Here is a 26,873-nt window from a genome sequence, read left to right as displayed (position 1 = left end):
GTTTTCTTATTGCTTTCTGTAAATTCTCGTTTCAAATTTCAAATTTAAAACTCTATTTAAAATTATGGATGAAATGATTTGCATCAAGCTGATAATATTAGCAATTTTGTGTAACAAAACTGGAAAAAATCCACAGTTTCCACTACCATATAATACGGGACCGTTCTATTTGTACTTGGACCAGAAGGTGTTTAGAGAGCTGAAAGTTTTCACTTATCACTCTCCCCTTTGGGAAACCACCAGTGAAATGTACTCCTTGCATGCTTCCATGCTGGTATCTTTCTTCGAGTCACATCCTATGTTAGACGATATCTGCTACAGTACACAGCCTTGTCTATGTTAATAATTACACACTTGCAATCTGTTCCCTGCAATACATCCATGCCTGTCCTGTCAGTGTTTGCAAGCTTAAGTTTTTTGCTTCATCATGTTGGTTGCTTTCCAGTTTGACTTCAACTTGTCCTTGGGCATACGCCATGTCTGGCACTGGCTCTACCTTTCCTCTTGACTCTTTACTATGCCTATCTTCTTTTAAGGCAGCAGAACAATTAATATGATAAAAATATATTTATTGAATCATATTTGTAAAAAACACATAAACACAACATGATATAAACGTTACAGCCTCCTGCTATATCCATACATTGTACAATATTCACCCACACAAGGTTAGACCAAAGAACATATAAATGTTATATCAATATAGCCTATAATGAGTACAGGTAAGTATGTATGGAGTGTAAATTAAAGATGTTTCAAAGTGTTTCGCAGATATAAATCTACTTCATCAGAAAACCCATGGAACAGGGTTTCTTTCCCTTTGTGTGTCCCAGAATATTTGGGATGTGGCAACACTATAACATAGGAGGGATTGAAACCTATTTTCTTGCTGTATGCCTGACCTTCTTCAATGTTCAAGCTGTGCAGACACCTTAAATTTTATCAGTAGCCTGACTTCCAGATATCACCTGTCACCCAGCCAAGTTTAAATCATAATTGTGAGACATATTTTAGAGTCAGCACACCTAAGGCCTATAACATACCGTAAGGAAATTGTTCCCAGCAAATGAGTGCTGCTAGATCAAGAGGTCATTGACTGAAGCTGCATTGTGGCATTTTTTAAAATTCATCTCTATGTGTGCTAGTTGTGTCTCGGCAGACACTGCATCATCCTACATGCTTGTGAGTCACAGTGTATAAATATGGCTTGATGCATGTCTGAGAATATACATTAACACTTGCACATACACATGCATACACAATTCATTGGTATAATACAAAGCCTAATACATATACATTGGGGTTATTTCACATAAGGAATATAGGCTATTCACATAGAAAGATGAACTATTCCCTTGCAAGAGATATTTCACTTGATAAATGAGATGGATCTCTGCTGACTTCAACTATCCAATCACATGTCTAGATATTCTTTGCAAAGTAAATTTTCTCAACATTCCCTACACTAAGTAAATTATCCCTCGCAAGGTGATAATTCTTGTATCCTTGCTCACAGCATTGGTCCACAGTAATACAATAATGGAGAAGAGAACAGGGAAGGTTGTAGAAGACTTTGATGTTTATGGAAAGAAGTGAATCCTGCAGAGCACAGCTGAGTTTGAAGTTAAAAGCAGAGCGGATTTTTTGTGGTCTGTATTATTTTTTGGTAAAGAATACTCAGGTGTTTTTAAATGGTATATCTTAACACTTTATCTAAAGCCCCAAGGATGATTAAAGGAGCCTTTTGCTCTGCAGATATATAGATAATAATATAATATATATATATATATATATGAATAAAAATAGTCTGCAAAATGTGAAAGGTCTCCCATCCATTTTTTCAGCTCTGAGATGTGAATTAAAATACCGTGACATTTTCATTATGTCAGGTGCATTGAATAGAAAAGTAAATGTGATGAATGATTCATAGTAGTGAACAAATAGTTTTTCTCTCATTTGCCTCTAATTATAGCATGTTAGCTTGCAACACCATTTTTAGCAAGAACCAAATACATTATGCAAATATTTTTCACTTAATAAAAAGGAGAATTTTTCTTTCTTTCAACATGACCACAAACCACGCTTACAGTATGTCAACAGGGAGTAACATGAATAGGAAACAGTACAGGGAACTCCTACTATATAAAATAAACCAGAAAAGTGGAAAGAAACGTTAATATTAGGGAAATTTATATATATATATATATATATATATATATATATATTATTACACAGTATTTATATAGTGCCATCATATTACGCAGCGCTGTACAAAGTTGATAGTCCTGTCACTAACTGTCCCTCAAAGGAGCTCACAATCTAATGTCCCTATCATAGTCATACGTCATTATTGTGGTCTAAGGTCAATTTTGAGTTATTATTAACTCAAACCTCTCAAACCTCTCCAACCATATCAGCGATTTACACAGCCCTATTAAGCAGAAAATCAGCAAATTGGCTACTAATGCTGTCCCTCCTCTGTAGAGCGGTTCAAAGGAAGCGAAACAAAGGCAAATTAAGTAGCTTACGCTAGTCAAATTGAAATATACATTTATTATAGTTTTTTTTTAATGGATAATTATATTAGTTGAATAACTATATAATTTTGGCCTTAACTCTGCAGTAAATGAAAAAATACCCTTGTTGTTGGGCTCCCCCCGCAAGGCTTAAACTCTCATTTTTACTCAGTGTTGTAATAAAATGCATTTTACTTAGCCCTCGCTTCATAGGCAGACGGTGCTCTTGTTTTCCCACAATGCACCATTACTGAAGCCAGAAATGTGAAAAAATGGTTCCCAGTAAATTTGGAGCACAGTTGGGCCTGAGTTAAAACACTGCAGTAAAGCACAAGTCTGAAACAGTACTTACTTAAATATTAGTAATAATTACCTAGAACAACCTTTAGAATATGTACAGTACTAGCCTGGCCCTGGCAAGTATAGCCATTGAATGCATAGGTTTCCTTAGGTAGGTTTCTCAGGTATTTGTATTTGTGGTTGGAACGTTCATAATTAAAGTGAAGGGGAGAGAGCACAGTGGGGTGCCACTCCATCAATCTCCCCCTCCCCTCTCCATAGAACGGTGCTCTACGTACAGAGCTTGTTCATGCATCATTCAGTCTTTTGTCATTGGAAAGGATTGTGAAAGATCTTTTCCAACGGCAATTATTGCTTGTTCTGATGTGATATAGGATATATCATGCTTATCATAAAACAAGATCCAGAGATAAAAGGAACTATGCAAATCTCAGACAACAATGTCCTGTGAAAATAATAGGCTTGATAACCTTCTATTATGATTTATGGTGGTTGATTTACCTGGTGCTAAGTCCAATAGTTTGTGAATAATTAAAGATAAAGCCTTGCTAAAAAGAGGAAACTAAGGTACTGTATGGCTTTACATCGATGTAATAGAAATGGATTTTGGTGGGACAAGTTTGAGGCTGGAAAGGTTTTTGTTCAAGTGAAGGTTTTTATAGCAGATAACATGTAATAATTATAGCATGATAACACATTATATTCTAAATATTACAGAACTCATTAGTACAGTAGTTAAAACTTAGTAGGTGTGGTTGCTCTGGCAAGGGCACCTATACGGTGTCAATATCCATATCTAAAATATTTCCGTCATTCATATAATTATCAGTCCTTTACAAGAGCTGTAAATGTAACAAAATTTATATCCCCAATAAAATGAGAGTGATAGCAGAATACAGCAACTTTGTGTGGGAAACCATTTCATTTAACCAGCAAATATATCTGTAAACCATATATGCTGGCAACCATTTCATTGCATATCAGTTTAGCAGAATTTTGCTAAGGAGTTTCCTTCTGCTAGGAATGCAAGGAAAGAAATTGGTGGTCACATTTCAGAATAGTGGAATAATAGAATACGGTAATTCCTTTAAATCCTGATAAATTAATTTGTCCACATTTAAAGCTGAACTCGATCATAAGCAAATATTGTCTAAGTACAAAAGGCATGTGTATTCTTACTTGAATCTTGCTTTCTGAGTGCTTTCTGTATTTTCAAAATTGTTTAGTATTTCATTATGAAACTGTTTATGTTGATGACTGTCACTGCTAAACTCTCTCTTCTGCAAAGTGACTGGTCTTGTATCTGCCCCCTGATGTTATCTGCGGACAGCTTGTAGGGGATGCACAGCTCTTCTCTATGCAAAATATGTGGAGTGCAACATTCATTTTAAAGGTAGTATCTGGGTTTGGAAAGCCATTAGTACACAAAAAGTACATTTATATTATTTTTGGCTATAATTAAATTTAAAGGATTATTTTTATTAATAGATTTCAAATTTTAATGCACACTTTCTGTAACAGTCTAAGGCTAGGTACACACGTGCAATAATTATTGTTGGAAAACGAACGATTAACTACCGATCAACGAATATTCACAATTATTTTGAACGATCTGTATTGTGCACAATTGTGTACATGCTGAAACAATACGATTGTTCAAATATAATCCACCAATAATGGAAACACACTAGATACGATCGTTTGAATGATGCAGGAAGTGACATGTAAAGGAGAAAAGAACAGGAGAAACAAGTACAGGAGAAAGAACAATCCGCGATCCCTGAACGACCGTTCACACAATAGATAGCGAACGATCATCGCCCAATCAGATCCGCTGGGACGGTCGTTCGTAGCCTAGGACAATTTATTTTGACATAACACTGAGTTTTGATGAATCCTATTGACACACAACAAAGCACACTTTGGTACAAACAAACAGAGGGGAAAAGCCTGTTTGCACATAGCTTCAGGGTGGGACTAATCGCCACTCTTAAGCTGAAGATCAGAAGAACAGATATAAAATTACTGCTATTCTAAGAATTTAGACACCCCTACCCTATACTTATCATAGGTATTGGTTGCTGTGACAACTTTAATGTTTGGATTTGATTTTAACTTTAGACAAAAGTTAACTACTTCAGATTGGTAAAGGGATTGATCCCAGAATGTGGATGACAGCATGTGGGGAAGCAGCATACTGGTGGTGGGCCATTCCTTTGCTTTTTCTCACAATTCTCTCAGTACGTAATAAACCCCTACTAACGTATTTGCCTTTCCTTTGAGTGCTTAGAAAGCCAATATCAAGCCAGATGATGTAAAATACCTGTAATCACTTTTTTTAATAAATAACAGGAATAAATATTGTTTCCTTGTTTATCTTTTTGGAATACAGCTGTAATTATAAAAGCTAAAAAGTGAAGATCACACAAAAAACAGTAAACTATTACATGGATGTCTGACTTTTCAACAGGAAAGTATTATGCAGTAAGGTAATAAAAATGTAGTAAACACGTTAGTAAATAATGTGACAGGTTCATGCATCACCTAAAAGAATCAGACCATGTAGGGGTAAACAGAGAAGCATTCATAAGTTCTTCCAAACTCTAAAGGTTATTGCAGAGTAGTTTGTCCATGTTGGACAAACTCTGAGACCAATTGCTCCCTGTTCTCCTTAGAAAAGGAAACAGGTTTTACCATACGTGTGACCTGCTTGTTGACTGTATTAGAAGAAAGCTGTAGTGGGTCCTGCATGCTTAGAATTCCACAGTAGAACTGCAGATTTCTCACATCTAAATGGTCCTTGTGAAGGATCACCTACTGTATGGCCAACATACAATAGAAAATCACAGCTGACTGATTATATTGGCAAGTACAGACATAGCCAAGTGAAATGACAATTATTTGATGATCTCTACCATAATTTGAACAGAATCAGAATACTTTAACGCGCCCATTCCCAACCATGTTTTCATTGAACCCCAGGGCTCCTTCAGACCTTTCTAGGTGTTCCTTGGACTGTGGCTGATAACCTCCCATTTGATGCCTTAATAGTTCTGGGTGCAACACCATTGATAGAACCATTTCCATGACTTTTATGAAGTTTTTAGTTATCTATAAATGTAAACTAGGGAAAGGTTACCATGAATATTGAGATACATCCCCAATATTTACTGACATCTGGGCCCCCTGGATAATGTTTAAAGACAATGTGCAATATTTTGACATTTCTAAATTCTAAATCTTATCCTATCAAGGTACAGAGCCCAGTTTACACGGAGTGTACAGGTGCAGATAAATGCACAGCACTTCCAAAGTCAGAAGGAACCCTTGAGGGTCAAAGCACATTTGTCATGATGGATGTACTGACATTCACCACTGTTTATTGGCAACATTTACTCAGCGATGAAGAATCACCATAGCAACCATATAAGTTGCTATTAGGCCCCGAGGCGAGGGGACGCCGGTAGAGACAGGGCCATCATAATTCATTGGGCATTCATACTCCATGCCTACTAGCTGTGCTGTTGGCAGTCTGAAAATTGTAACTTTCTGTGGGGAGTGTCATGGGGCAAATAGTGTAGGGGCAATTGGTATCTTAGGCTCTTCACACACTTTAGACATTGAAAACACAAATTGCGTTGGCCTGCATGTCCAGTGCATCCTGTTTAGATGTGTCGGATGCATTTCTTTGCTTCAGACCAGTTGTTTACCAATAGGATCCAGTTTGGGGCCCGGGAACTCTTGGTGGCGCCCTGCAAACCCTTAATATGATAAAAATGTCATTACTAATATTACATTATCCGTTTATTTTCATGTTATTGTTAGTATTGTTGACAGATAATAGGGTATAGCATTGACCATTTGGTGTGATCCCACCTTGCTTGACCCTCTAAAATTCGGCTGCCATGGAAGCAGAAAGATCTATTATGGTTCTGCATAAAATGGGAAGTACATGGTGGACAAAGGAGGAATGGGATGTATACATGGAACAGAGCTTGGGCAAATAGGAGATCACTTACACCCACAGCCTTAGCCAGTACAAGGCGGTGTTACCTGAATCAGTTTAATGAACACAGCAATTTGTCTTATGGAGATATAGGAGATTGCAGGCATTGCAGTGATTTACAATAAGCCTTAATGCATTGCAATGCCCTGGAGCACATAAAGATAATATTATGGGAACAAGGAACCATCAAGGTGTGGTCAAGTCCTGGCAAAAGTTACATTCACCACACATTTGCTGGTTTATACATTGGTGAATAATACAGTAGGCACTTTTGATCTGGTGAATATGTTTTATTAATGGAATGAACGGTCCCCCATTGCTTTATTAACACATCCCCTTTGTTCTTGCACAGTCTGTAAAGACATACAAAGTTTCAGCAGACATAATAAAGAGATAATTTGCATTGTGTGAGTGAGTTTTCCTCCAGGAATATATAGGAAGCTGACAGGTACCCTGACACAGGTGACATGTCAGCTACACATTGCAGGGTCTCTGTTCCCGCTTTGTGCGCTGACAGGAGAATGTCACACAGGAGCCTCCCTTCACAACATCCCCCTCCCATGCACATGGAACTGTCACACAACAGCCCCGCCTATTTATCGCCTGTGTTCCAATCAACAATGAGCATCCTCAAAGCCCCACTACTATTCTGGATCCGAGGAGCCAATGGTGGTGCAAGTCTGTTGGAGGTCACCCAATCAGATTGAGGCGCTGTCTCCGGTCTCGCCCAGCTGTGCCCGGCTCCCTCATGCGGTGCTCGGTGGGTTCCCAGTTGCACACACCGGAGTGTGTGTCAGTTTGTCTGTCAGTGCCATGCAGCTTCTCCGGAGCCTCCTGTACTGAGCCTCCCCCAGTCTCTAACACTCCCCGAGTCTTCTTGGAGCCGCCTCGCCTCCCTTCTCTGCTAGAACCCCCTAGGAATGGAAGTTACGGGGCACTGAATGCCATGGCAGAAGGAATGGACGGAGGTAGCGAACTGTGCCCGGAGCATGGACGGGGCAGGGAACGAAGAAGTGGGGTCACCGAAGTCAGCCTTATGGAAGCTGCTAAGGCGGCACCCCGGAGGAGCAGCATCATCAAGGTTGGTAGCAGCAGGGCAATGCATGGCTGTAACAATGGGAGGGGGCCATAGACAATCTAAATGTTTATTAATAGTAGGCTGGCCATCCCTACTACAACAATGGCATGAGGAACACATGCATGCAATGTAGGGAGCAGCCATGGCCACCCAATGATCCCTGACTGGGGATGTGCTGACACAATGAGCAAGATTTATTACAGGTCCTCAAAGCTACTTTCATCAGTCAAGCTGGGTGATCCAGCAAACCTGGGATGGACCTTGTGCAGCATTCAAAACATTTGGCAACAAATAGCAAATGACTTTGAGAAAATCCATTCCAGGTTTGCTGGATCACCCAGGTTCACTGATGAAAGTGTATCCTCTCCAGCCTTGGGGAGCTGTAATAAATCCAATAGGATGTTACAAATCATAGAGCTTCCTAGGGGTTCAATGAGCTAATTATTCCTTGCAGGTCAATGTATCTGACACCAATCTGACATTATTCCCACTGGCCATCAATGTACGAGGAATTCTTCCTACTGATCACCACACATGTACTGTGAGCTGAGTTATAGTAATTATAGATCCCAAGGACCTGAAAGGCTTCCATGTTAAATGTCTTAGAGTTCATGGGAACCCAATCTCTGATATAAATCTATTTTAAATTGTCCTAAATCTGTTACAAATGTTTTCACCTGGATGATCCTGTATGGAAGGTATTCGGACACGATAGAATGACAACGCTGTGTCTGCCAGTTGTGTTCCTGTGACATGTTGTCACCCAGTGGAGTTGATGCACGCAGATAGGATGTGGGTGCAGGACATCAACAGCATTGCCATGTACAAAGACATAAAAAAGGGGAAAAGTGTAATTTACGGAAATACTTGACAAAACGCAATATTTAGGGGATGGAATGGGATGCAGTTAGAGTTTACATGTCTCTTAATCACAGAACATCAAATACTGGTTGTCAGAGCCGGAGAAGTCAATGTTAGCTATAACTGAGCTCTGGGACCATGGTGTGCAATCTGTAGAGGTATCAGAGATCTAAATATTATCTGTATTAGGATTCTGATCTGTGACTTTGCAAAAATACAGAATTGTGTCCATCATGAACATTTGCTGGATAGATTTCAATATATTTTTGCTCCTTAATAAAAAGTGGCATTAATTGCTTCTGGGCACTTTCTGGTAACTGCTGGGTGACGGGTAGCAGGGACAGACAGATTGTAAAAGCCTAGCAAAACTGTACATTTGTTTTTGTTTTTACAGAAAAAACATGCATAGGCAGTGACAAGTGGTTCAAGTTTTATGGAGGAGGCATGGTGGGAATCCAATCCTAAAAAATGTGCAGCAATATTGCTATCACCAACTACATAAAAAAAAAACAAAAAAAACAAAGCCATTCGATATAATGTAGACCACTTTTTGGCATTAAAACTGCTAACTAAGCCTTAGGCTGTGCACTTCATGTAGGTTAATTGTTGCTGAAAACGATCATTTCCAGTGCCATATGAAGGAATGTGCACTGTACACACAGCGTCCTTCTGTTCTATGGAGAAGGGAGGATGATCTAGCAGCACCCCACTGTACTCTCCTTCATAGGTATGAACATCGGTCATTCTCGATCGGTCACTCATTGATCCGCCCGGATAGATGATTGACTGATGTTTGCGAAACATGGTATACAGATTTTCACTCAAGATGAGCATGGTTGTTTGTCTCTGGTGAGAATAATTTAAGGTGTGTAGGTTTTCTTAGTCTATTGGTTGTCAGTATTGGATTCGACTGAGTTCAAGATGTCCCTATGCCACCAGGGATTGGCACTATCTTATTTTTTCTTTCTTTTCCAGTGATTAAATCATGAGTATCACACTAAAATATTCATTACAGAGAAGTCACTGAGGAAGCTGTAACATTTCTCTTCCCTGGCTCCTCCAGAGCTTGCTAGGTCTTCCTTGGCCTTCTGACCTCCAAAATCTGATTGTTATGGGACCAACACCACTTGGCAGAGCCACCTCATTAGTGATCATTTCTACTGTCTGTAAGGAAGCATTCTTCTTACTTGTTACCAATGTAAGGGGAATTCTTTGCACTGTTTTTCTGGGTTATGGAGGATAATAAGGGCTGCTCCAAAAAAAGCCGTCATCCGTTCACATGTCTGTGCCTAACAGCACTATTTATAACAGGAAGTTGGCATTCATACAGATATGTGATATTTAATTTTACAAATTAGCAGAACCCATTTCATGTCGCTGTGTATTAGCCAAACACCCGATCCACACTGTATTGTCATGGGACGGACGCTTGTGATGTAGGTTAAGTGGTGCATTTCATAAAGAGCAGACAGCATGGATAAATTAATAGAGCAATGGAACCCAATCTAACAGCTCAGATTACAGTGATTTACCATGGATCCATCAATGCTGCACACATACTATTCCTATTGTCTTATGTTTTCAAATCTAAAATGAATAGATTTATTTTCCTTATAAAGCCATTTATTATTTATTAGATAATAAATTAGGAACTATTAAATTAGGTCATTTATTTTCATGCAATGAATTGCTTTATTCGTAAGTGAATAAAGTACATCTAAACTAAGCCAAATTTATTATATTGCACCGTACCAGTCTGTAGCTGTGGCTGCTTTACTTTGTATTTTTCAGGCTACAAAACATTTTCAGCAAGCACATAAAATACCAATTTGTTGTGCCGAAAATGCAGTATCCTTGTTACTTCTTCTAAGATGAACGGAACGCTGAAACAATGTTGTCTTCCACATATTCCCCCCACCGCTTATGTAATAGAGATGAAGAGAGGGAGATGTGTTTGTAGTCAAAATCAGGGTGACAACCATAAAGTCATCCATATACAGTATGTGGTGTCGCACAAAGACAGGAATGTGTTATTCACGTGACTGGCAAGAAAAAAGTTGAACAAAGAAAACTAATGCACCCACCTCATCTAAGGAAGCTGTAATATATGTGGTTTATATATGCTTTAATGAAAGCCCTGTGCATTGTTTTCCTCCGATAGATACATTAACACAAATACTTTACTTTTATATTAATATTAAAAACACATTCATATGTGCATATAAAGTAAACAGTAGTACAAGTCTGGGGAATGAGGTCACCTGTGTACTTAATTTAACTTGCTAATGTATAACAATATGGAAGTAAAATGTGAATCTGGATTCCATGTCTGGAGAATACACAGTTTATAGTTTGTTCTTCTAGACTCATAATGTTCAGATCTGGACAGGCTTACTTGCTGAAAGTTGACTAAACCAGTAAGATCAGCTTAGTATCATTTTCTGGTATGCAGCTGTATGTGAATAAATCATTAGCAGCTTTACCAAGGGTGTCCTTGCTCCCTGGAGGGCTGTAGTGGAGGCATTTATGTGGTGCTAGTAGTAGACAGTGTACCTCTGTAAGAAAAAAAAAACAGATTTTTAATGCATTGAAAAGTCCCCTAAAAAAACATCCAGTAAGCTGTATGCAACGGTGCACAACGGAGCACTTTATATGTCAATGTACATTAAGATCTTACTTGGCTTTATTTATTAGAGTTGTTATAAAAACCCTGCAAGGAGAATATGGTAATTGTCACTGCTATCCTGACCTACTAAGACTATGTTCGGACTGGCAGTGAGGTTGTGATGTGGTTACCACCTATGCTAGCTAACTGCTGCCACGGGGGGGGGGGGGGGGGGGGGTAGCTTCTACCTGCGTCCCATATACCTAGTCCCATAGCCAATGAATAAAGGCAGCAGTAAGCTGTACTGAACCACTCACTGCCGCTAGCTGTTAAATCTGCAGGCACTGGCTTTTTAGGATTTATAGATATGGTGCTAGTGACCTAGTCTAAGTTACTGTTAGTTACCTGGTTGTCATTTTGTTTTCTGTTCTTTCTCAGTCATTGACCCGGATAAAGCAAGAAAATCAAAAGTTGTGACATCACTGAAACTTTGCTGGTTGCATACTTGGCCAGTGTGTCAAAAAGTAAGGAATCTGGACACATTATAACCAGCAATAGAAGCCCAATTGTTTTTCACAGTATGGGTTTCTTTAATAGCAGAATTTTATCACAACATTGGAAGATGGATTCTGATTGGCTGCCATGGGTTTCTGCCCTACTGAATTAGCACATAGCAATACAAATTTGCATCTGGAGCAAAAAAAAAAAGTTTAAGTTCCAGATAAGGAAGGGATTCTTCACTGTAAAATCTGTGAAAATGTGGAATCCCTCAGGAAGTAGTTTTAGCAACAACTATAGGTTGCTTTAAGAAAAAGTTGGATGCTTTTCTAGAAGCACAGAATATAACTGGGTAATAAAGCTTTAAAGTAAAGATAACAGGCTGTTGATCTGATTGCTTCATGGAATCAGGAAGTTTTTTTTCCCGATGAAGCAAATTGTTCCAGGGCTTTCTTTTTAGCCTTCCTCTGGACCAACTATAGCTACGTACACACTTCCAATTATTATCGTTGGAAAACGAACGACGAACGATCCTGCACGATATCTACGAACGATCGTATAGCACCGATCCTGCACATAGAGGTAACGACACGATCGTTCGTAGATATTGTACACACAATAGATACGATTGTTTGAGCGATAGAGGAACTATGTGCACGACAGGAAAGTGAACGGACGTTCGTTCATTACGCATGCTCAGATCATGGACGATCAACGAACGACCGTACACACGAACGATGTTCAACGATCGTCGTCCAATCCGATCCGCCGGTCCGGTCGTTCGTTTCCAACGAGTTTCCTCGTTCGTCGGCGTCGTTGGTTACTTTTTTACGAACGATTTTTTGCCCAATCGATCGTTCGTCGTTCGATTGGAACGATAAAAATTGGAAGTGTGTACGCACCTTATGTCTATAGGGTTTTATATCTGTGTCCGTTGATCTCTTCTTATGTAAATCATCATACGGGTTACTTTTGAAAAGTGTGCTGTCAAGGAAATGCTTTGTTGCTCTTCACAATCCCAGAATCTTTTGTCATTTTATCTATGCTTTGCAGAAATGACAGTGTTAAAATGATTGATTTCTGTGGACCACAAGAAGATCTTAATCAGCACACTTTTCATAAAAAGCAATTTTTGAAATCCTGTTGGGTATTGATGACGGTGACGGTCCCTGCATTTTCTGAGGAATGCGCATGACAGAAAGAATTTGCAGTTGTGGTTTTGGTTTCTTGCCATTTATTAAAAGCATGGGAAACCTTGTAAACCCTTGCAGAAATCAATGAGGAAACTGCTTCTGTTTTAGGAGAATTGGTTTGGATTGCTACTTGGCTGGTTCTATGGTCCTGCTACTGCACAACCAAGATTCCCTCCTTCGTCTCTGTGAATGATTACGGACTTTGTAACTAAAAGACGTCAGTCCAATTTCTGCCATGGTCATTTGTAAGATATTCGGTGGTATTCTGGCCATGCTAGTCACAAAATGTGTTCTTATCCTACAGCCACTGTATTATGAATGTAATATATTTCAAGTTCTTGTGTGACCAAGGATTTCTCTTCAGTAATAAGGTGAAAAATTAGCTTTACGTGATAGCCACTGCTTGCGGTCTATCAGCCATCTCTGATGTTCTTTTCTCTATGTCGCAGGGCTGCAGAAAACATTTCTTCATAGGAATAGGCTGGCACTGGACAGACAGGGTTAAGCCAGGTGGCATTTCAGTGTATCACTGGCAAGAACCCCAGGGCCCAATAGATCTATCCAAGATCTGAAATGGCTGGGCAAGTTCCAGAAAAGTGCTACAAGGTTGTTTTTATTGGATCCAAAAATAGAAAGTGACAGCAGATTATGTGGAGGTGTATGGCTGTGTCAAACCCCTCTGTGCTTCCATCGTTCCTCCCCCAGCCTCACCACCACCCTCTGCCTTCCAGATCCTTTGCTTTCTCTGAACCCCTGGAGATTACAGCTGCCGATGGCTGTATCCGAGCTGCTATTTCCCTGATTACCATTATTATTTTCATACATTTATTTGCATACTCTCTGCTCCTATAGTGCTAAACAGAGAGTTAGCAGAGCTGCAATTAACCCTCAGCCATTCAGTTTGTGCAATAGGAATCAGCCAAACCAACATCACCCTAATCTTCTACAAGCTGGCACCACACTGCTTACCTTACCTATAATAGTATATTACCATTCAAAGTAGATCTCTGAAATCTCATATAATAAATATGTTATTGCAATTGCAAAAGTCATTTTTACCATCTGCAGTTGATGCTGCTTTGAATGTCCCTGCTCGAGCACCTTCTGCTTTAGGGTGACAACGCTCTATCTCTCCATCCCTATCTCCCAGTTGTAGTCTTGCATTGTCACCGTCATACAGGCTTCTAATGGAGACTACAAGTGACCACAGGTTATGCACTCAGGATCTGCCATTATCACTTTCAGAAAACACTCTAAGACGGGGGCACAACAGGTCGATCGCGATCTACCGGTAGATTGCAAAGGCAACGCGAGTAGATCGCGGAGCCCTGCCTTTCAAAATAAATTCTACCACGCACAGGAGTTATTAGGTCTAAGTTTTTATTGTTGGTGGATCATTTTGAGTTGGTTATTTTAAAAGTAGCTCGCAAGCCAAAAAAGTGTGGGCACCCCTGATCTAAGACATGTCTGCAGCCATTGCTGGAGTGTATAAATATAAGGTAAAAGAAAAAGGGGAGAAAAGTGTTTTTGTTTATTGAACAACAAAACAAATGTGAAAAGCATTTATGATAAACAATGATTGCCATTCAGTTAGAATTTACATCAACTTTATTGGTTTATTTCTGTACATCAGCCTTTACCTCCTCTGTCTTTACAGTAGTAGTGTTTAAGGGGTTAAGTGTTTGATGACCACAATATTATCTGATTTTAACTTTCCCTGCAGCTTCCCATTGTTGCTAATTAAATCCTCATGTTCTGTAACATCCTAAAAGCTTATAGAATTAGAGATCAGAGAGTTGCAGGCATTTTATGTATTTCTTTCCTCAAGGAACATTTTGTCTCTTAAAGTCCCCAAGAATATTATTCCCACACTGCTAGAGACTGAAATATGTATGTTCAGAAAGTTTTAGTTCTTTTTTATCAGTATGAAGGTATTTACACTAAATAATGGATATGTTGTATACTTTAAAAGGCATTTCAAAGACCAGTCCAAATCAGTTACAGTTATCAGGACATACAGATGACCCCTCTAACATCAGTCAGTCCTCTGTTGCTGCTGTGTGAACTGATTAGTTTGACGTCAAATATACAATTGTTCTTGTAAGGAATACTTGTGTTTTCAGACTCTATCACAATACAACCAAGACACATCAGCAGGTAGTTTGGTAAAATAACTCTATGATTATAAAGTGCTATGAAACATACTCTTCAGGCTTCTGCCATGCTCAGCAAACAGCCAATCTAACCAGAGCAATCTTTTCTCTGTTAGAGGAACCCATATGAAACACAGTCATCAGGATTGGTTAATGGCTTACTCTGATTTCACTGCACACTGTCCACATCTCACAGTGTGCAATAGAAACTGTAGCAGTTCAGATAAAGCTCCCCTCATTTCCTTCAGCTGATGAACATGCAGCATCATACAGTCATTTCCTCCCCAGCTAAACTGTCTCTGGCTGTCATTTTCAATTTATTGCATTTCAGTTATTTACATCAAGGAGATTCATCATCGCATGTGGGTGTTATCACAACTTTCTGTTTTCAGGAAGCACTGGCCTTTCCTATTAGCTACAATCTCAGCGCATTGCATAGACCTATTAATGATGCCATTGAATCTAAAATCATATATGCAATGAAAATGGAAAGGTTTTATTTACTAATGTCAATATGTTGCAATGGGCCTAAATTAATAAAGCCCCCCAAGGCTGGAGAGAATACACTTTCATCACTGAACCTGGGTGATCCAGCAAACCTGGAATGGACCTGGTCTAGGATTGAAAACATTTGCTAACAATTGAATAGAAACAGATGGAATAAAAAAACAATAACAAATTGGGAAAAAAGAAGAATAAATAAAGTAAAGGCCTTTGTAAATAGGCCCCAAAGAAACATCTCAGCTGTCATGGTGAATGCAAGGATTTCTATTTTGAGTATGCTCTTTGCACTGTATACCTCCAGTCGATGCTTTCTCCATCTGCAAAATCTGCCCCTACCTGTTCCCAGAGACCACCAAACACCTTGTCCCACTTACCTTTCTGACCTGGTAGAAAAATACTCCTCTAGCCGCTCTTTTTGCTCCTCCAATGATCTACGAATGACTTCTTCTCTCATAACCTCCTCACACACAGCTCCCAAGACATTTCTAGAGCTGCCCCGACTCTCTGGAATGGTGTTCCTCTTCCTATTTGGCTTGCCCCTACTTTCTTCTAATTTAAAAGAGCTCTCAAAACCCATTTTTTCAAACTTACCTACCCGTCTTCATCTGTCTCCTAAACCCTCACTACTTCCCACCATTCCATATCCCCCTCCTATTGTGTGATACTTCTTCCCCCACCTCCTAGATTGTAAGCTCTTCTGGACAGGATCCTCCCATAATCCTCTGTCACTGTCTTTATATGTCTGTCATTTGAAACCCCTATTTAATGTACAGTGATGCATAATATGTTGGCGCTATATAAATCCTGTATAATAATAGTAACGTACTCTTCATTTTTCGGGGGCACAACAATCAGAACATTTACTTTCCCCAATCCTATATTTTATGAGAATTGGTGATGTTTTAGTATCACTATTACATTTCTTTTTACAGTTATGGATGTAGAAGAGAAAACCCACTGACAGGTCATTGTTACGCATTAGGGAGACAGGGAGCGACAAAAATTGATGTGTCCCTATGTTATCCTATTAGCTGTGCCTTCCCTTCGGGTGGAAGTAAGTCTGATTTATATGTCTCCGGAGTGGCTCTACCAGTGATATAGTCCAGAGCTATCTGAGCAAAGGAAACAAAACTCCAGCTTTGTAAACAGAGAAGGCATCTCTGAGAAAGTCTCTTTTTTGCCTTTTAGGAATCTGCTTTCTCTTTACCAGATATTCCTGTAATATGTCACTTATATACTAATTATAATGTATGTTTAATCCTGTGCTGTTTGTACCCTAACTTCTACCTTAGCACAGTATAATTCTTGTCTTGTAGATGCCAACATTATAACAGAGCATGTTAATCCATTTGTTTTTAGCAAGAGGCCCCAGAGAAAGGACCTCCTTGAAAGGCTCTTCTTCCTCTGTAGCCTTTTAAGCAATGCAGTAGGTTCAGGTTCCCCTTCCCTAAGGTGAGCAAGACCTGGCACAGCTTCTGCAGGAGATGTAGCCAAGAATTGAGTGGTATTTCTATATTCAGGGCCTGGATAGTGTTAGCTAAACATCAGACAAAAAGCAAACAGCAGATGCAATACATATATAGTTGATGACTGTTCTTTGTGAAGAAGCAGAGGTCTCCCTGCAAAGGTCTAATACATCCCCAGCTAAATTAGAGCTAGATCTCTGCAAGCAGCAGACAGTATGAGCTTTGCTAATTACAGAGCTATGGGTAAAACTCAACATGGGGGGCTCCAGTAGGAGAGGGATGGTCATCTACAGCATGTCGCCAGGGAAAAACTTTCTTACATAGGCTGTGGCTGATTTATAAATAAAACAAACTATAAGACCTCATCTATGAGTTTCTTCTCTTCCTTAATATCCTGTTTTGTGTGTCTGTGATAATTAAGTGAGCTGTGTTTGTGTCTGATTTGCTTTCCGGCAAAGAGATGGTTAACATGTTTCTGCTTACAGTAATAGCTTGCAAATAAAGAGATATAATTGGTTATGTCTCATAGGATTCAGCCTCTCTTTCTTTACCGTTCGGTGTGTCATATGCCTAATGGGGCCATGTCTCAATACTGGTAATTAAAACACCTTACAGCAGGCCTAGATGACCCCAGTCTCGGAGTTTTCTATTATTGCTGTGTGTGTTTAACCTTTCCCTCTCTTGTGTATTCTGTTTACTATAAAAAAACACAATATGATTACATAGGTGGGCAAAGTGTGAGTGTAAACATTCCTAAAAAAGCATGCTCCTCAGATCTGAACTTGAATATCTATGGAAGTACCTGTTGTATAAAAGATCTTTTGGAGAGTTGTTCTTGCACATATGGCCACAGTTTGATGTCCCAGCATTGATACTATTTACTAATCTTTATAGAAACAACACCTTATGATTGCATTATACATCAGAAAGTGTTAAATGCTGAAATCTGGCTTTGTTTAGAGAAGTGAAATTCCCTGCTTGTAGCATGGTAACTGCCTGAAAGCTGGATGCCTGTAAACCTGGTGACCTGTCAGTTGTGCAGCACTGCTATGTACAGTAAGGCTGGTCACCCAACAGGATTCCTATTATGTGACTGAGCAGCTTGTGCCTACCCACAAACCTGCAGGAAACACGTTACCACCTGACTGCTTTGTATCTTGGGTACAATATTCTCTGTAGGGTAAGAATATTCTCTGCAATATGAACTATTTCTGAGGTCATCCTGCTTGTACTCTCTTTACTGACAACACTATTACTATTTGGACTCATTCAGATTTCTGTTAGGGTAACATACACATTGGGTTACGTTTTAGTGCCATTCATTTTAAATGGCACTACAACACCCCATCTGTTTTTCTAGTGGGCAACACACCAGTAATAACACACATTCATTAACTTGTATTACTGGCTGACCTATATTACTATTTGGAAATGTATGCAGCACATCTTAACATATACTATCATGGGGACCTTAAACTTCAGAAAGATTTCCCCTTTTTTTTTCTGTCCCAGAATGTGGCAGGAAATAAGAGGAGACCTTGAAATGAAGGGAATCTTCTGTTAGACATTTGTCACCTGTATTTTGACAACTCAAACATTTGGGATTACCCATCACTGTCTTTACCAAAAACAATGGTCATTAGGACTAAGGCAGGGGTGTCCAAACTTTTTGTAAAGAGGGACAGATTTGGTGAGGTGAAAATGTGTGGGGGCTGACCACTAAGCAGGGTTAGTGTGGGCGTGGTCTGCGCGGGTCCCGCACAGTCTACCAGGGTGACGTGAGGGATTCCCTGTTCACAGAGTCCTATATCCGTGCGAGCTCCGTGCAGAGCACGTTCTTGGAATCAGAGTGGGCGTGGTCCAAGCAGGTCCCGCACAAGACACGCTCACTATAATGTCGTTGGGGATTCCCTGTGCACTCATGGGGACTCCCATCCTGCCGATTATGCCCGCCGAGTAGTGGGCCGATAATTGCAAGGTGGTTGATCAACTCAATGAAATAAAAAAATAACTTTTTTGTACGCGTGTATTTTAAACTGAGGTCAACAGTGCTGGCGGGCCGCATATTATTGATTTTATGACAGAGGCAGCGGGATGGTGGAAATCTGAACATAGGCCGAAATTAGCCCCGAGCCGGACTTTGGACATGCCTGGACTATGGGACTGATGGTGAACCACCCAAAATATGGACCCAGACAGCAATAAAAACCTGAGGTTTATTACTCTCCACATTATAAATAAAACATAACACATAAGGTCCTACATGTTGGTATTGGGAATAAGAGACATATTTTAGGCTTTGAGCATTGTTGCTTGCTTAAAAGACAGCTTTGTTGTATTTATAAGTGGTCCACATCACTTAGATTGCCAAACATTATTGCATTAAGAAGCAGAATATCTGATCTGCCATAGAAATGTACTGAGCTCCAAACTCAGTTTTAACTCACATTTTTATATAAAGGTGTCTTAAAATCACAGGGTTTTTTGTTTATTCCTTAAATCTCTTTGGTCTGAAAATGGTCATACTGTATTGGTATATCTGAGTGCAGTTGCCTGTATGCTTGCCTAATTCCTCCAGAATTATATTGTAGGTAAAGGATTTGTATAATTCAGGTTTTTATGTAATCACACATTAACTGATCTCACTTTGTTGTTTGCATTTCTCTTTTAACTGCTGAATTGGCAGCTTGTTCCCACCACATTACAGATTATAGATCTTTAGAAACTTGCCATCTACCATATGTGAAGAACTTTTTTACTCTGACATGGAACATAGTTATTGGTCTGAGCTGTGTATTCTCAAAACGACAGTTCTTTGAGGCTTTTTTTAAAGTCAATACCATTTATAGATTAGGAACATGCTGCTGGCCAACAAGTTGACTTAAAACAGATTCGGATAGAGCGAAGGGACATTTAATTTGGGGTTGGAGGTGGAAATATAAGTGGAATTGGTATGTTACTCTATATCACTAATCAGTTTACTTAACAAATGTATTCTAGGCTAAGTCTATATGAACTGTTTCCACAGCGTTTAAACGCCCCATGTATGAAATTCCTATTCATTTCAATAGGCCAGTCCACACCAGGGAGTTTGTGGGTAGAACCATTTTGAGCAATAAAGAAAAAGCTGCTGTTAGGAAACGCTTATCGGGCCAGCAATTTCGTGTGCTGCCGCAGTATCCTACACAGCCTATTTTGCCCAGCAATGTCTCTTGCAGTAGCAAAGAGTATAGAGAAATAGCAGCCGCCACTGCTTCCCTTTTGCTGTGCAGCCTGATGTATTTTATGGCATCCCCAGCATCCATTGTTAGGCTGTGCACAGCTGAAGGGGATTCTAGAAGCTGATCAGCTCCGATTCAGTCCTGCACTGCTATTGGCTCCTGAGACTTTATAGCATCTCTGCTTCCATTAACCAGTGCATGTTATTATTATTATTACACGTTGTAGCGTTAAACTAGCCTGACTTGCTGCTGGTGTGGCTTTGTGTGATTTATTGTTCCTGACCTATCGTTTGTACACAGCCTGGACTGACCTTTTGCCTTTTACCCCAACTCTGGTTGTGTTTTGCCCTTGTGTACATAGTTTGGTAGACAGATATTCTGTGTATGACCTCTGCTCTGTAGTCTGGACTCCAATAGTCTCTATTGGAATCTTGGTACTACTTTATCTGTGAGCTCTTGGCTTGCTGCCAGCCCATCCCCAGACACCATCCCTTGCACGGTAAGACCTGGGGGCAACCAAGTGCTGGGGGACGCAACCCAGGTCTCCCAAGGCTGGGTGGGGGCTTGCTATAGGTGAAGAGTGCGGTGTGAGATTGGGGGACTGGTGTCTGGTGAGGATTGGTGCTGACCAGAGCCTTACAGCTTCTTGCTGTATTTTACATGATTTTACTTCTTGCAAACACTTTTATAAATGCCTATAACTGTCTATAAACACTTCCATTGCAGCCCCCCCCACCCAGAAATATTTTTAGGCTGGGTGGGAAGAAGCTGTAGGTGGGTGGCAGCCCCTGTATTGTGACCCAACTTTTCAGCAACCACGCAAAAACAGCCGGGTGGCTACTGAAAAGTGCTGGGTGGTGCGCCTAGCTAAAAGGGGCTGGAGAGAACACTGCATTGAAATCAATAGAGGCTCTGCGTGAATGTTTAAAAATGGTACACGAAAGGTGTAATTCCTGATTTAGATTTGAAATTGAATGTTTTATAGCTGTTTACATTTGTATCTTTCATTCTGTTCATTTTCCTTAGGACTGTCAGTGTTGAAAGTTGTTGTCCTGGGACATCATTCACAAGCCTGAATAGAACATGCTCCCACAGTTAATGTTTTTGTCTGCAAACTTCAGTTAAACCCGAGGTGTGCAACCATTCCTAACCCCAATGTGACAAAATCATTCCCCTTCTTTAAAATGCACAGGCAGTTCACACATCAAAATTCACAAAAGGGGTTCATGTACTATTATAGGCAACACATCACACCATCGTGTTATCTATTGCACTTCAACTAATGTCCATGTCCATTGCCTTGGTGTGACCCTATAAATCAATTACATTAATGTGCTCTAGTTCAGGCTTACTTCTGGCAAAAAAATGACAAAATGTTAACCATAAAATATATTTAAGTACAAACATGTACATGTATTAAAGTGATTTATCTGCAGTGTGAGATCATTTAGGGCTCTCCTTCCTCTGAATTCTATTCTTACAATCATTGGAATGAGATTTTGTGATGTCATCACTGTGCTGCTTACTATTCTGTTTGCGGACCTTCAGTATAATCACTTCCTTGCTTCTTCATCCATTCTGGTACTCTGCTTCCCTCCTGCTGCCTATTAATCATTACCCCATCAGTCATTAGGCGGGCAATTCTATTATGAGGAGGCAAATTGGTGCTCCTGTACCATCTCCAAACAGAGACACATTTATAACAAAGCAAGTCAGTAATGAAGACATCAGCTACACGGCTTACAGTACTACTGTATAGTTGTTTGTCCTTCCCGTTTTTTTACACATCTAAGACAGTACAGGTTCACCTTGGGATGATAAAATAAGAGTGAGCAATGTATGCTGGGTGCTGAACATACTTGATAGTGGAGCATGCCGTAAAAAAACCCAAAAACTTTGAAGGATGTAATGGTGTTATCGGTATTGGTTTTGAGGATGGAAGGATTTGCTGTTTTTGGTACCACCATGGCTGTGTTCTCTAAAGAATTCCTAAATATATATGAATATACTGAATGACCAGGTTTTTCCACCTATGGGCCTGATTTAATAAAGCTCACCAAGGCTGGAGAGGATGCACTTTCATCCGTGAACCTGGACGATGCAGCAAACCTGGAATAGATTTCTTAAATCATTTGCTATTTATTTGGAACATGTTTTCAATCCTGGACCAGATCCATTCCAAGACTGTTGAATCACCCTGGTTCTCCCACGATAGGCTTTCTTCTCCAGTCTTGGAAAGCTTTCGTAAATCGGGCCTAATGTCTCAAAGTGGAAACGTGAAGCAGAAAAATAGATGCACTTAGCAAACAATGTCTAGGAAAAGGCTTGTACCTAGGAAGCCTTTATTAAAGTGGATTTAGCGTCAGAACTAAAAGTATAGTGCCATATCCCCTTTATCATAAGAAATATTGAATGCATTGCCTCAATGTATATCAATAATAAATAATATTTGGCTAACGAAAACAGTAAAAAAAGTCAAAGGTTAATCCTATGAGATAATCATTTTATTAAGACAATCATTTCAGATATGTGTACAAACCCCACTCTATCCCCTGAGCTGAGTCTGTAAGCAGATCTATAATCTGCATTTCTAATCTTGTAATATTTCTTAGCGGCGGCACTGAGATTACACACTTGCAGTTTGTGGGATTTTTTTCCTTAAATCTTGTATTTGTTCCCGGAAATGGTATTAATCTATTTACAAAAGAGATGTCTGCAAAGCACTGTGACTTGTGGATCTATAAATTATCTGCCTCACAATATTTGGGTTTAGATATTACTCACAAAATATTATTTCAATAATATTTCAATTTTTAGCTGAGTGTTTTCTAATGTAACAAAACAATTCAAATACCCACAAATAACATGTAGAAAAGATGACAGATATGGGTATAGAAGCTAGAACTTTATAGTTGATATAATGCTAAATTCACAAAGTTATGTTTAAACATATGCAGGTGGTATAAATCCAATTTTAATAACATAACAGAAAATGTTGACAGACCATATAGGAACCTATTGTTGATAAGTTCACGTTTAATGAAAGTGGACAAAGATTACATATTCCTAGTCCTAAACCTGACAGAAGGCTAATAAAAGTGATAACTTCTTAAAAAAAAAGGTAATTGAGGAAATGGGAAAGGCCTCTTTCTTCAGAATATGGTGTGAATTGTAGCATGGCAAAAAAGGAATAGTAGTAGTCAAAGCAAACAATGACCATTATGACAAGAGTTGGGGATGTTGTAAAGAGCAACCTTAATTAATTATAGCCTTAATTAATATAGCTCTCCAAGACTGGAAAAAATAGACTTTCATGGGGGAACCTGGGTGATGTAGCAAACTTCATGGGGGAACAGATTTGTTAAAATAATTTGCTATTGGGGTGGTAAATACTTTCAATTCTGGACCCAAGCTATTCTAGGTTTGCTGGGTCACTCAAGTTCACCCATGATAATCTATCTTCTCCAATCTTGAAGAGCTTTAGTAAATCAGGCCCTTTAAGTACCAGCTAACTGTGTTGTACTTAGAGTCATTGAAATGACAAGAGTGGCCTGAACGACTGATTCATCATGAAGAAGATTCATCTGAAGAAAAGAAAATCAGTTCAAAACTAGAATTGTTTCACAACAGGAAGTTTTCACCTTTCACTTTATGAACAAAACACTTTGATTACTTTGAATGATAACAGTATAATTGCTCTTAAAGTATATCTAAAGCCATTTTTTACATTGCAAGGTAGTGTAGTAAAGGTTTTACTATCTATGTCTCACTGGGGATATTGTCCCATAGACACACCTGAAGTACTAGTACTATTTCAAGGGAAATCCTCTGTTAGTTGCTATTAGATTAGTCATTATTTGAAGATTTCCTTTCAATTTTTACTTCACTTTTGGCCTCAGTGATAATGGGCACCAGGAGAAACAGGGAGGGAAAATACTGTCAATGGACATATAAACACCAATAAAAACACATACATTACAGTAAACTCCTCCACCTCCTGCTTGAAGTAAATCATCACAAAACATCAACAACTTGTGGTAATAAAGCACTCAGTAACAGAAGGAAATTTATTTTATGAAATGCCCAACATGATTTCAATAAGTATACTTTTGTGTTCACTATAGTGTAACCACCACCTTCTTATGTCCCAAAAAGCTATAGCAGGTCATATAGTATTTAATTCAGAAGTCCCTAAAGTGGAACTAAACTCATGATACTCACCTATCTTCATTCCGTTGCTGGGCACCACCATCTTCCTTCATCTTTTTTGCTTGTAGGTGATCTGCCACCTTGACTGGTTGTGCTGGGATGATGAACTTCCACATGGGCACCTGTGCCTTTCTGCAATACCCACTTTCCTGGCTTGCTAAAAATATACCCATAATTAAGTGGGAGGTTAGTTCCATTTTAATAATTCTAATCCAGATGTCTCATCCAGTCCATCCCAGCTCACCAAACCCAGATTTCAATTTACATAAAAAAGAAAAGGCTTTGTAGCATAGAATTATGTATTTAAAAGTAATAGTAAAACAAATTGTAGTTACATAATCATGGTACTATGCAAGAACATGCTTTTAGATGTGAATGCTTTCCACCAGATTCTTAAGAATGCGGAATGCTGGAAGTAATGTTACTGGCCCCTCCCAATTTTGCCAGGATTGTCCATAGCATTGATTTACATGGCAACCTTTTTTTTATCCGAGTATTGGGTGTTGGTGGTGGTACTTGTCCCTGTTGTTTCTAGAATAATCTAGGTGCCTACCCTCAATTATGTAAGATAGCCAAAAAACAAAGGAGAGAAATAGAGCGGGAAAATCTCTCCTTTGTTTTTTGGCTGTCTTGTTTTTTTAATCCAAAATACCACTGACTCTACCTTAACCATTCCCTCTTCACCTAAAGGAATCTCATCCTTATATATTATTATTATTATTATTAATAATAATAAACAGGATTTTTATAGTGCCAACGCAGCACTATACATTAAATATGAGTTGCAAATGACAGACAGACACAGACAGTGACACATTAGGAGGAAGAGAGGATATATACACAATATAAGTACATTCTCTAATACTTTAAAACCACCCATCTATACATATTACTTAGAATATAATTTCTATACAGAAAACATATATTCTTACTAATAAAAACAATTTTTGCAAAAATGAATCTCAAAGTAACAATCAAAAAATGAAGTGAGTAAAAAAAGCATAAAACAAAAAACTTGTAATACAAAATAATCATACGAACAAAGACTTTGCTGTAAGCATACAATTTAATCTCTTGTTTTTTTGAAGCTCCCCATTTCTTTCATATCCTGTGCTTAATGAACATTGTTCCGTGCTGTTAATCCATCTCTGACAACATAGTTTATATGTTCTCCCTAAATCTATTACATTGTTTGGTGATTTTTTTTAAACCAAGACAATGTAACTACATAATCCTGCAGAGGGGTTTAAGCTTGCTATGTAGAAAAGTAACATGCCACATACTAAGTTATGTGTAATAAGTAGAAAATACAAAGTTGAGTTCTATGTATACATTACTAGAAGAAATTGGTATGATTCAAATTGGTGTGTATTGTACAATTCTACAAAGCATAATTTTATTGCATATATGAAAGTGAATGATTTGGAAATTACACAGTAGGAGCAGTGCATAGGCAAAACATTTTTCATAGACGTGCTACAAGTCAGTACCGGCTGCTGACTTGTTTACCATGCCAGGTATTCGTGAAGTGAAGCCAGAGGCAATATTTTTCCCATTCTTTGTTTGGCAGCCATCGCTGCAGATCATGCGTCATTCACATCTAACGTTTATGTCGACATTAACTCCAGGAATTTCGAACCTATGAAATTGTAATATTGAATGATCTGGAACAAGAATTAAAGAGAAACTCTGTTTATCTCTGTTTTCAAGTATACTTGTAACATAATAAAACATGTCATGTCACAAAGAGCTGCATCTTATTCTTCAAAAACACAATGGTCTCAATGCTTCAACATCAGCAAGATCAACATCAGCTATACAAATAAAGGGGGAAATACTTTCGACATAGTTACCCCTACTGTCCCTGTTGCTGTGCATATGTGGAAAAAAATTACAGTGGTATCTCGGTATAAGTCCGCTTTGGAATAGGTCCAACTTGGTATAAGTCCTGTTTGGACACTTAAAATTTAGCTTGGTATAAAACCTTTGCTTGGTATACAACCTTTGTGCTAGAACTTGTATGGGTCAAAATGAGTCATAACACTGCGGGCTACCCTCATTTACCTCTCTCGAGACAAAGCCACGACTGCCCACGGGCATCAGTACGCCAGTTGCCACCATTCAGTGAACAACCCGCGCTATAACTCTCTGTGAATTACATAACATCTCCTCCCTTCTCAGCACCATCCTAGTAGGCACTGGACTCTTCTCAGCAAGGTAAAGTGAGGTCAAATTTTCATTTATTTCATCTAATTGCTTTTGT

At 39.0% G+C, this 26,873-nt stretch overlaps 1 protein-coding gene across 1 annotated transcript in view; it reads left to right on the top strand.

Annotated features, from left to right (window-relative positions):
- The first annotated feature begins 7,555 nt into the window (after positions 1-7,555).
- The window catches only part of PLCL1 (phospholipase C like 1 (inactive)), a 166,631-nt gene continuing 147,313 nt past the window's right edge, over positions 7,556-26,873 (top strand). Inside the window, exon 1 of the mRNA XM_072418640.1 lies at positions 7,556-7,903. Coding sequence (XP_072274741.1) covers positions 7,571-7,903 — 333 coding nt within the window. The 5' untranslated portion in view covers positions 7,556-7,570. The remainder of the gene's footprint in view (positions 7,904-26,873) is intronic.

The sequence above is a fragment of the Pyxicephalus adspersus genome, chromosome 7 (assembly GCF_032062135.1).
Source record: "Pyxicephalus adspersus chromosome 7, UCB_Pads_2.0, whole genome shotgun sequence".
Lineage (NCBI taxonomy): Eukaryota > Metazoa > Chordata > Amphibia > Anura > Pyxicephalidae > Pyxicephalus > Pyxicephalus adspersus.
The sequence above is the reverse complement of the archived record's forward strand: the minus strand, read 5'-3'. Positions and strand labels throughout refer to the sequence as shown.